Source organism: Salvelinus alpinus, chromosome 7 (genome assembly GCF_045679555.1).
Source record: "Salvelinus alpinus chromosome 7, SLU_Salpinus.1, whole genome shotgun sequence".
Taxonomy (NCBI): Eukaryota; Metazoa; Chordata; class Actinopteri; order Salmoniformes; family Salmonidae; genus Salvelinus; species Salvelinus alpinus.
This window is the reverse complement of record NC_092092.1, coordinates 44,143,512-44,155,662: the sequence shown is the minus strand read 5'-3', so window position 1 is coordinate 44,155,662 and position 12,151 is coordinate 44,143,512. Positions and strand designations below refer to the sequence as shown.

General features: G+C 43.0%; 1 protein-coding gene across 1 annotated transcript in view; it reads left to right on the top strand.

Annotated features, from left to right (window-relative positions):
* Nucleotides 1–12,151, top strand: part of LOC139580188 (tenomodulin-like) — a 112,507-nt gene that overhangs the window by 83,461 nt on the left and 16,895 nt on the right. Inside the window, exon 3 of the mRNA XM_071408764.1 lies at nucleotides 9,619–9,726. Within this exon, the coding sequence (XP_071264865.1) occupies nucleotides 9,619–9,726 (108 nt within the window). The remainder of the gene's footprint in view (nucleotides 1–9,618; nucleotides 9,727–12,151) is intronic.

Below are 12,151 nucleotides of genomic sequence, written 5' to 3'. Positions count from 1 at the left end.
CAAAATACACATTATGTACAGTATACTTTATGCATACTTCATTTACAGTCACTTTTTTATTATTATTATAGTTTTTTTGCAGAATGATTGAATTTGTGTTTGAGCCCTTTCCAAATTGTTCTTATATTGTGTAAAAGCATTTCTGTTCTCCTGAAATCATATCTTCTTCGACAATACCCTGCACTCTCCTGTTTTTTTCTCTCTCTCACACAGAAAAAGCTGATGTGACAATGCGTGTCATAAATAATACTAAATAACTCATAACAAGAGCTTTCAACTCCCTCTCATACACCACCCCTTACCCAACACGCACACACACAAAAAGTGCTTTCTAGAACCTAAAAGGGTTATTCGGCTGTCCCCATAGGAGAATCCTTTGGAGAACCCTTTTTGGTTCCAGGTAAAAACTTTTTGGGGTCCATGTAGAACCCTTTTCAAGAGGGTTCTACAATCTACATGGAACCCAAAAGGGTTCTACCTGGAACCAAAAATATTTATCCTATGGGAACAGCTGAAAAACATTTTTGGAACACTTTTTTTCTATAGAAAACGAAATATCTAATAACAAGAGGTCTCAGTTACGTCTCACACTCATACTCACACGCAAGCACTTGCGCGCGCACACACACACAAACATACACGGAAAGCATGCATATTGCTGGTTCCTCCTCCATTTTTTTATTTTTTTATGTTTTATTTCACCTTTATTTAACCAGGTAGGCTAGTTGAGAACAAGTTCTCATTTGCAACTGCGACCTGGCCAAGATAAAGCATAGCAGTGTGAACAGACAACAACACAGAGTTACACATGGAGTAAACAATAAACAAGTCAATAACATGGTAGAAAAAAAGAGAATCTATATACAATGTGTGCAAAAGGCATGAGGAGGTAGGCAATAAATCGAATAATTACAATTTAGCAGATTAACACTGGAGTGATAAATCATCAGATGATCATGTGCAAGTAGAGATACTGGTGTGCAAAAGAGCAGAAAAGTAAATAAATAAAAGCAGTATGGGGGGTGAGGTAGGTAAATTGGGTGGGCTATATACCGATGGACTATGTACAGCTGCAGCGATCGATTAGCTGCTCGGATAGCAGATGTTTAAAGTTGTTGAGGGAGATAAAAGTCTCCAACTTCAGAGATTTTTGCAATTCGTTCCAGTCGCAGGCAGCAGAGAACTGGAAGGAAAGGCGTCCAAATGAGGTTTTGGCTTTAGGGATGATCAGTGAGATACACCTGCTGGAGCGCGTGCTACGGGTGGGTGTAGCCATCGTGACCAGTGAACTGAGATAAGGCGGCACTTTACCTAGCATAGCCTTGTAGATGACCTGGAGCCAGTGGGTCTGACGACGAATATGTAGCGAGGGCCAGCCGACTAGGGCATACAGGTCGCAGTGGTGGGTCGTATAAGGTGCTTTAGTAACAAAACGGATGGCACTGTGATAAACTGAATCCAGTTTGCTGAGTAGAGTATTGGAAGCTATTTTGTAGATGACATCGCCGAAGTCGAGGATCGGTAGGATAGTGAGTTTTACTAGCGTATATTTGGCGGCGTGAGTGAAGGAGGCTTTGTTGCGAAATAGAAAGCCGACTCTAGATTTGATTTTGGATTGGAGATGTTTGATATGAGTCTGGAAGGAGAGTTTGCAGTCTAGCCAGACACCTAGGTACTTATAGATGTCCACATATTCTAGGTCGGAACCGTCCAGGGTGGTGATGCTAGTCCGGCGTGCCGGTGCAGGCAGCGAACGGTTGAAAAGCATGCATTTGGTTTTACTAGCGTTTAAGAGCAGTTGTAGGCCACGGAAGGAGTGTTGTATGGCATTGAAGCTCGTTTGAAGGTTAGATAGCACAGTGTCCAAGGAAGGGCCAGAAGTATACAGAATGGTGTCGTCTGCGTAGAGGTGGATCAGGGAATCGCCCGCAGCAAGAGCAACATCATTGATATATACAGAGAAAAGAGTCGGCCCGAGAATTGAACCCTGAGGTAGCCCCATAGAGACTCCCAGAGGACCGGACAGCATGCCCTCCGATTTGACACACTGAACTCTGTCTGCAAAGTAGTTGGTGAACCAGGCAAGGCAGTCATTAGAAAAACCGAGGCTACTGAGTCTGCCGATAAGAATATGGTGATTGACAGAGTCGAAAGCCTTGGCCAGGTCAATGAAGACGGCTGCACAGTACTGTCTTTTATCGATGGCGGTTATGATATCGTTTAGTACCTTGAGCGTGGCTGAGGTGCACCCGTGACCGGCTCGGAAACCGGATTGCACAGCGGAGAAGGTACGGTGGGATTCGAGATGGTCAGTGATCTGTTTGTTGACTTGGCTTTCGAAGACCTTAGATAGGCAGGGCAGGATGGATATAGGTCTGTAACAGTTTGGGTCCAGGGTGTCTCCCCCATTGAAGAGGGGGATGACCGCGGCAGCTTTCCAATCCTTGGGGATCTCAGATGATACGAAGGAGAGGTTGAACAGGCTGGTAATAGGGGGTGCGACAATGGCGGCGGACAGTTTCAGAAATAGGGAGTCCAGATTGTCAAGCCCAGCTGATTTGTATGGGTCCAGGTTTTCCAGCTCTTTCAGAACATCTGCTATCTGGATTTGGGTAAAGGAGAAGCTGGGGAGGCTTGGGCGAGTAGCAGCGGGGGGGGGCGGGGCTGTTGGCCAAGGTTGGAGTCGCCAGGAGGAAGGCATGGCCAGCCGTTGAGAAATGCTTGTTGAAGTTTTCGATTATCACGGATTTATCGGTGGTGACCGTGTTACCTAGCCTCAGTGTAGTGGGCAGCTGGGAGGAGGTGCTCTTGTTCTCCATGGACTTTACAGTATCCCAGAACTTTTTGGAGTTAGAGCTACAGGATGCAAATTTCTGCTTGAAAAAGCTGGCCTTTGCTTTCCTGATTGACTGCGTGTATTGGTTCCTGACTTCCCTGAACAGTTGCATATCGCGGGGGCTCTTCGATGCTATTGCAGTTCGCCACAGGATGTTTTTGTGCTGGTCGAGGGCAGTCAGGTCTGGAGTGAACCAAGGGCTATATCTGTTCTTAGTTCTGCATTTTTTGAACGGAGCATGCTTGTCTAATATGGTGAGGAAGTAACTTTTAAAGAATGACCAGGCATCCTCAACTGACGGGATGAGGTCAATATCCTTCCAGGGTACCCGGGCCAGGTCGATTAGAAAGGCCTGCTCGCAGAAGTGTTTTAGGGAGCGTTTGACAGTGATGAGGGGTGGTCGTTTGACCGCGGACCCGTAGCGGATACAGGCAATGAGGCAGTGATCGCTGAGATCTTGATTGAAGACAGCAGAGGTGTATTTGGAGGGCAAGTTGGTCAGGATAATGTCTATTAGGGTGCCCATGTTTACGGATTTAGGGTTGTACCTGGTGGGTTCCTTGATGATTTGTGTGAGATTGACGGCATCTAGCTTAGATTGTAGGACTGCCGGGGTGTTAAGCATAGCCCAGTTTAGGTCACCTAACAGAACAAACTCTGAAGCTAGATGGGGAGCGATCAATTCACAGATGGTGTCCAGGGCACAGCTGGGAGCTGAGGGGGGTCGGTAGCAGGCGGCAACAGTGAGAGACTTATTTTTGGAGAGATTAATTTTTAAAATTAGAAGTTCGAACTGTTTGGGCATAGACCTGGAAAGTATGACAGAACTTTGCAGGCTATCTCTGCAGTAGATTGCAACTCCTCCCCCTTTGGCAGTTCTATCTTGACGGAAAGTGTTATAGTTGGGTATGGCAATCTCAGGGTATGGCAATCTCAATCTTTTTGGTGGCCTTCCTAAGCCAGGATTCAGACACGGCAAGGACATCAGGGTTGGCAGAGTGTGCTAAAGCGGTGAGTAAGACAAACTTAGGGAGGAGGCTTCTGATGTTGACATGCATGAGGCCAAGGCTTTTTCGATCACAGAAGTCAATAAATGAGGGTGCCTGGGGATATGCAGGGCCTGGGTTTACCTCCACATCACCCGAGGAACAGAGGAGTAGTAGGATGAGGGTGCGGCTAAAGGCTATCAAAACTGGTCGCCTAGAGCGTTGGGGACAAGGAATAAAAGGAGCAGATTTATGGGTGTGGTAGAATAGATTCTGGGCATAATGTGCAGACGGGTATGGTGGGGCACGGGTACAGCGGAGGCAAGCCCAGGCACTGGATGATGATAAGAGAGGTTGTATCTCTGGACATGCTGGTCTCAATGGGTGAGGTCACCGCATGTGTGGGAGGTGGGACAAAGGAGGTATCAGAGGTACGGAGAGTGGAACTACGGGGTCCATTGCAAACCAAAACAATGATAACTAGCCTGAACAACAGTATTCAAGGCATATTGATATTTGAGAGAGACATACAGTAAAGCATAAAGTGATTGCAGGTCTTGATTTGGAGAGCTAGCTAAAACAACAGGTGAGATAACAGCAGCTAGTCAGCTAACACAGCAACAGCAGGTAAAAATGGCGATGACTAGGCAGAGAGGGTCGGATTAACTACACACAGAGCCTGAGTTAAAACACAGAGCCGACAGATAAAACACAAATAAACAGAATGGAGCACCGTGAATTAATGGACAGTCCGGCAGGCATCAGCTATGTAGCCAAGTGATCATAGTGTCCAGGGGGCAGCCGTAGATGGAGCAGGGAAGCCGCCGCTACGCTAGCACGCGGCGTTTAAAGTTAGTAGCCCGGGGGGTGGTCTGCTCAGACGGAGGGGGTCTGCTCAGACGGAGGCCGGTTGAGGGCACAGCGGATGGGGTATTCGTCTGCAGACCAGACGTGGTCGTGTCGACAGAGAATCCAAGCCGGATGGCGATGGCGAAAGAGGTATTGTAGAATTGTGTTTGCTAACTGGTGCTAGCTTCGTGGCAGTGGCGTTAGCTGCAAGCTAGCTGTGAGGATCAGAAGTAGTGGCTCAGGGATTACGGCAGGAATCCGGCGTTGTTGTGGAGAGACAGTCCGATGCTGGTAAATTGGTGAGTAATATCCAGGCTAATAACAGGGCTGGTGTCTGTGCAGAAGGTAAAAGCTGCTAGCAGCGGCTAAAAATGACTAAATAGCTTGTAGCTGATTAGCTGGTTAGCTACTGGGGGTTCTTGAATGTGTTCCAAAGTTTAAGAAAATAATAGCCATTCCGTATCACATTGGGTGAGGTAGGTTACCGGAAGGTATAATCGAATTAAAAATCGAAAAGAGATAGATTTTTTTTTTAAAATATATACAAGAAATACGAAAAATACAAACGTACACGAGAGGACAAAACAAAACACGTCTACACTGCTACGCCATCTTGGAAAACCAAGATAATGACCTGCATTCTATAGCTCCATCCCATCCAGTCTGAATTATCCACTTCTGTCAGTGAGGCAAATTCACCAAGAAAATGCGTTTGATTCCGGGCACTGCCACGGGAGATGGCGAAACAAGTGAGCGAGCGGAATAATTCCAGCCATTTTGATTACAAAAGAAAAGAAGAGAGTGGAGGAAAACACAAACCTTATTATAAGTTATACTAAGTGTTAGCTGAGGAGGGGGGGGGGGGGGGGCGTTTAATAGACTTTTTAAAATAAAGGATGTTTCAAGTCATTACAAATTCAAACGCCACCTTAAAAACCATCTCCGTCAAGCTCAAGGGCTGTGAATGAGGAATTGAAATGGGCAGATAATGTCGCTTCTTTTGTTCAGGTTAATACAGGCAACATGCTGCAGGACGAACCTAGGGAACAAGAAGTGGAGATAAGAATACCAGTAAAAGACAGGACTGGCATTCAAGCATATTCAACAGTAATGTATTAGAATTATTATGGTCACAAGAACTGATATGAATACCAGTAGAGGACAGGACTGGCATTCAAGCATATTCAACAGTTTTGTGTATGACAATAATTATGGTCACATAGTGCAACTACCACCAACACATCTAATGTATTTCAATGTAGCTCTTCTAAAAAATATATATATTTTGATGCAATTCGATGCAAAAGACGCTTGAAGGTTACTCTCTTTTGTTAAAAATGATATCTGGAACTAGAGTAAAGCTCTAAATCATTCCTATTACACAATGAATTACTTTCGAACCATATCAAAATAAGCAATAATACAAGAATACTTTTCAAATAATGATGTAGAATTAATTTGGGGGAAAGAGTATAGATGAGAGTAGGCCAGAACCTTGCGCTTGACATCAATACAAACTTGTGTTCTACAAATTGATTCAATCTAAGACACTGATCCTTTTTATGTGAAGTCTTCCAGGTTACCTTTATGAGCAACACACAGTTCCTCGTCATATCAATCGAGATTCTATACTGCAATTATCTGCTTTACATTTAGTCTATAAATAATCTATATTTTCCTTAAACGACACACTGTTTCTCAGATATTCCAATATCCAAAGATTACATTGTTTATTGTTTACGGCAAGCGACATTAATCCTGGGTTGTGTCCATTAGGCTCAAAACAGAGGGAAATGGACTGAAATAGGAAGGCACTACCTTAAGTTGTCCAAAAACAAACAATAATTTATATTTTCCGTTGTGAAAAGTTTTTCCAGTTTTGTGCCTTAAATGTGCACGACCCTGAACACGACTGTGAATGAAAGGAAAGCACAAACAGAGGTTCAGCGACTCAGAGATAATATTTCATGGCATGGGTTTAGGGCCCCCTTTAACAGGAGGGGAGAGTGTGGAGTTAATTAACTGTTCATTTATTAAAGGTAGAATGAGCATCCATGTTTGTTTCCTCAACACATTATCTGGGCTGACACTCACAAGATGCTAGATGCGGGAAGAGATGGTAATATAGAGCCCAAGTGACAATGATTAGTACAGCGTCCCCTAACCTTTCTCTGCAATGGCAATGCAATGAGCCCTCCAATCAAATCAAAGCTATCAGTATACGTGTAGCATGTTTAATCATGGATGAATAGCGAGCCGGTATTCTGACATTATTTTATAAACCTTGCATCCTTTTCCCATGTATTATCCCCATAATGATGTGTATTTTCTTTATTTTCTGGTTGACCAATTCCGTTAATCATTGCATCACATCACGAGATTGTCCTTTTTCTGTCTCTGTAGTGGCGCTCGCCGTTACAGTAAAATACACAGGGGCTCATCACAATAAAGTCAGGCATCAACATTATACGTCTGTGTCGGCGACTATTATTGCGACGTTTTAAAGACAATTACAGACAAGGGGATTATGACAGGCTTCATATCATGTCGTCGTGCGTGACCTCTAAAGGCAAGTGGAATAGAACGTCCGTATTTACAAGTTAACGCTAATTTAAAGTCAGAAAGGTTATTAGAGCTCTACGCCATGTAGATGTAATTAAATTACGATTGAATCAAGTCCATTTTCATGCCACCACTTATCGTGATACAATGTTAAGGCGAGCGTGGCCGGTGAAGATCCAGCACTCTATTCTCACATGCACATGACTCAGGTAGCCCTAGAGACGGCACGAGTTACAATCTCATATGCTTTCGTGGGCTTTCAGACTTATTCCAGCAGAACTACTTAGTCAAACAGATAATTGCACACAAAGATAATTAACAGATATGTCTGCTTTGTTGAAATAGGCGTTCTCCTGTCGTCGTCAAATTGAAAAGGCCCTGCATTCCACAAGGTGGGGGATCATCAATGGAGCTGAAAAGAGTGGTTCTTCACTAGGCTGCACAGATTAAGAGAGTGACAGGAACCTATGACTGACTAATTCAGCGGGGGCAGCCTCCGTAGAAACACTGGATGCATTGCAAATATCACCCTATGCCATATACAGTAACTTCAGAAAGTATTCACACCCCTTGACTTTTTCCACATTTTGTTGTGTTACAAAGTGGGATTAAAATGGATTTACATTTTAAAAATTGTGTGAAAAATGTACACAAAATACTCTGTCAAAGTGGAAGAAAAAATATGAATCATAAAACACTGATATATCTTGACTAGATAAGTATTCAACCTCCGGAGTCAATACATGTTAGAATCACCTTTGTTAGCAATTACAGCGGTGTCTTTCTAGGTGCTTCTCTAAGAGCTTTGCACATCTGGATTGTACAATATTTGCACATTTATTATTTTAAAAAATCTTCAAGCTCTGTGAAGTTGGTTATTGATCATTGCTAGACAGCCATTTAAGTCTTGCCACAGATTTTCAAGCCGATTTAAATCAAAACTGTAACTAGGCCACTCAGGAACATTCAACATCGTCTTGGTAAGCAACTCCAGTGTATATTTGGCCTTGTCTTTGCCGATGACAAGCATACCCATAACATGATGCAGCCACCACTATGCTTGAAAATATGAAGAGTGGTACTCAATGATGAATTGTGTTGGATTTGCCCCAAAGATAACATTTTGTAATCAGGACAAAAAGTTAATTGTTAACTTTGCAGTATTATTACTTTAGTTCCTTTTTGCAAACAGGATACATGTTTCGGAATATTTGTATTCTGTCAGGCTTCCTTCTTTCACTCTGTCATTTAGGATAGTATTGGGGAGTAACTACAATGTCGTTGAACCATCATAAGTTTTCTCCTATTACAGCCATTCAACTCTGTAACTGTTTTAAAGTCACCATTGGCCTTATGGTGAAATCCTTAAGCGGTTTCCTACCTCTCTGGCAACTGAGTTAGGAAAGACGCCTGCGTCTTTATAGTGACTGGGTGTATTGATACACCATCCAAAGTGTAATTAATAACTTCACCGTGCTCAAAGGGATATTCAGTGCCTGCTTTTTTTTTATCCATCAAGCAATAGGTGCCCTTCTTTGCGATGCTTTGTAAGGTCCCTCAGTCACTGCTTGACTGAGGGACCTTGCAGATAATTGTATGTGTGGGGTACAAAGATGAGGCAGTCATTCAAAAATCATGTTGAAAACTATTATTGCACACAGTGCGTCCATTGAACTTATTATGTGTCATTATTATTAAGCACATGTTTTATATATATTTGTTATGGCTTGCCATAACAAAGGGGTTGAATATTTATTGACTCAAGACATTTCAGCTTTTAATTTTGTATTAATGTTAAAAAAGAAATACAAACATAATTCCCATTTGATATTGTGGGGTATTGTGTGTAGGCTAGTGACACCAAATCTCAATTGAATCAATTCTAAATTCAGGCTGCAACACAACAAAATGTGAAAAAGGGGTGTTGATGCTTTCCGAAGGCACTATCAAGGGAAAAGGGTGCCATTTGGGATGCCACTGCTGCTTCGCCCTGGGATACGTCGCTTGGCTTTCCTGCTTGAGATATCCTGTCTATCAAGTATTGTTTCGCCTGGAAGAACCCCTCATTTTTTACTCAATCTCTTCTGAAAGTGAGGTTTGTGTTGCGGGAGCTAAATTGTCTTTGAATGTGCTGTAATCTAGAAGGAGGTAGAAGAAAAAAGAGGTAGAAGGAGAAAAACAAAGATAAAGAAAATCAAGAGACACCCTCATTAGGTTCTAACTTCTGTTAGTTATTAAGAGCTTAGATTTTTCTTCAAGAGACTGAAGAAACGTTTTTGGAAAATTATATCGCCCCATCACTATGCTGTGCCACATCACAGACAAAATAATAAATGATACGTATCAGAATGTTGTGTTATTCCATCTCGCTTTTTCCACTCAAAGGGAATCACAGGTATCCGGTTCGCCAAACATCAGAGGTGTTACATCAAGACCCAGACCAGGGAGCTTCCCAAAGTGACAGAGGTGGCGACCTTGAACACAGAGATACTGGTACAGTATGAATATCTGCATCTCTCTGACTCAATGTGTGTCTGTGTTTGTGTGTGTGTGTGTGTGTGTGTGTGTGTGTGTGTGTGTGTGTGTGTGTGTGTGTGTGTGTGTGTGTGTGTGTGTGTGTGTGTGTGTGTGTGTGTGTGTGTGTGTGTGTGTGTGTGTGTGTGTGTGTGTGTGTGTGTGTGTGTGTGTGTGTGTGTGTGTGTGTGTGTGTGTGTGTGTGTGGAGGAAAATATGTATTTTGCAGGGGTAGTAGGAATAAACAGAGAAGACGAGTCGGGGGAGCTGCGCTCAAACACTCACCCTGACCATCCGCTCTTCTCCGCCCTCTCCCGCTGAAGTATAATCTCTGTCTCCAGCACACATGAAACCGTCTGAAAGCTGCCCACAAACCCACCAACCCCCAACCCACACATCAAATGGTGTTTGCTGTCAATCTTGAACTAATATACATTTGTAATCATACTCCTCCAAAGGCTTGACCAAAATAGCCTAAAGGGGTAAGTGTGAAAGGGAACGTAAGAGAGGGATCTGAGGAAGAGGTATAAGCCATTAAAGGGTGCGTACATTTCTTCGAGCGATTCATTTCACTTCTCCTGGCCTAAGAGCCGTATATGAAGTTCGGCAGATGAATGCCTCACAACATATTTTCAGCCTCTACCAGCTACATCATTAAAACAATGTGTAAATGTTGCTCCATTGTCATGCCAAGTAAATCCCAGATATCCCTTTCTGACTTTAGGAACACAAGCTGTTTAGACGGAGAACCAGGCTGCATCCCCTTCTCTCTCATCTTTTGAATGTCTGGTCCCTGTTTACAGAAAGTAATTGTCCAGCCTACTACATTAGCTCATACTAATTAATATACAGTTGAAGTCGGAAGTTTACATACACTTAGGTTGGAGTCATTAAAACTCGTTTTTCAACCACTCCAAAAATGTATTGATAACAAACTAATGTTTGGCTCAGTTGTGGCTCAGTTGGTAGAGCATGGCGCTTGCAACGCCAGGGTTGTGGGTTCATTCCCCACGGGGGGACCAGGATGAATATGTATGAACTTTCCAATTTGTAAGTCGCTCTGGATAAGAGCGTCAGCTAAATGACTTAAATGTAAACTATAGTCTTGGCAAGTCAGTTAAGGCATCTACTTTGTGTATGACACAGTCATTTTTCCAACAATTGTTTACAGACAGATTATTTCACTTATAATTCACTGTATCATAATTCCAGTGGGTCAGAAGTTTATAAACACTAAATTGACTGTGCCTTTAAACAGCTTGGAAAATTCCAGAATATGATATCAATGCTTGAGAAGCTTCTTTATTTATTTTTATTTTATTTCACCTTTATTTAACCAGGTAGGCTAGTTGAGAACAAGTTCTCATTTGCAACTGCGACCTGGCCAAGATAAAGCATAGCAGTGCGAACAGACAACAACACAGAGTTACACATGGAGTAAACAATAAACAAGTCAATAACATGGTAGAAAAAAGAGAATCTATATACAATTCTGATAAGCTTATTGACATAATTTGATGTATTTGAAGGCCTACCTTCAAACTCAGTGCCTCTTTGCTTGACATCATGGGAAAATCTAAAGAAATCAGCCAAGACACCAGAAAAAAAATTGTAGCCCTCCACAAGTCTGGTTCATCCGCAAATGGGTCTTCCAAATGGACAATGACAATGCATACTTACAAAGTTGTAGCAAATTGGCTTAAGGACAACAAAGTCAAGGAATTGGATGTGGCCATCACAAAGCCCTGACCTCAATCCCATAGAAAATGTGTGGGCAGAACTGAAAAATTGTGTGAAAGCAAGGAGGCCTACAAACCTGACTCAGTTACACCAGCTCTGTCAGGAGGAAAATTTAAATAAAAACAATATGGGGATGAGGTAGGTAGATTGGGTGGGATATTTACAGATGGGCTATGTACAGATGGGCTATGAAATATACATCTCCAGCTTCAGCGATTTTTGCAATTCGTTCCAGTCATTGGCAGCAGAGAACTGGAAGGAAAGGCGGCCAAAGGAGGTGTTGGCTTTGGGAATGACCAGTGATATATACCTGCTGGAGCGCGTGCTACGGGTGGGTGTTGTTATCGTGAGCAGTGAGCTGAGATAAGGCGAGGCTTTAACAAGCAAAGACTTATAGATGACCTGGAGCCAGTGGGTTTGGCGACGAATATGTAGCGAGGGCCAGCCGACTAGAGCATACAGGTCGCAGTGGTGGGTGGTATAAGGGGCTTTGGTGACAAAACGGATGGCACTGTGATAGACTGCATCCAGTTTGCTGAGATGAGTATTGGAAGCTATTTTGTAAATGACATCGCTGAAGTCGAGGATCGGTAGGATGGTCAGTTTTATGGAGGGTATGTTTGGCGGTGTGAGTGAAGGAGGCTTTGTTGCAAAATATAAAGCC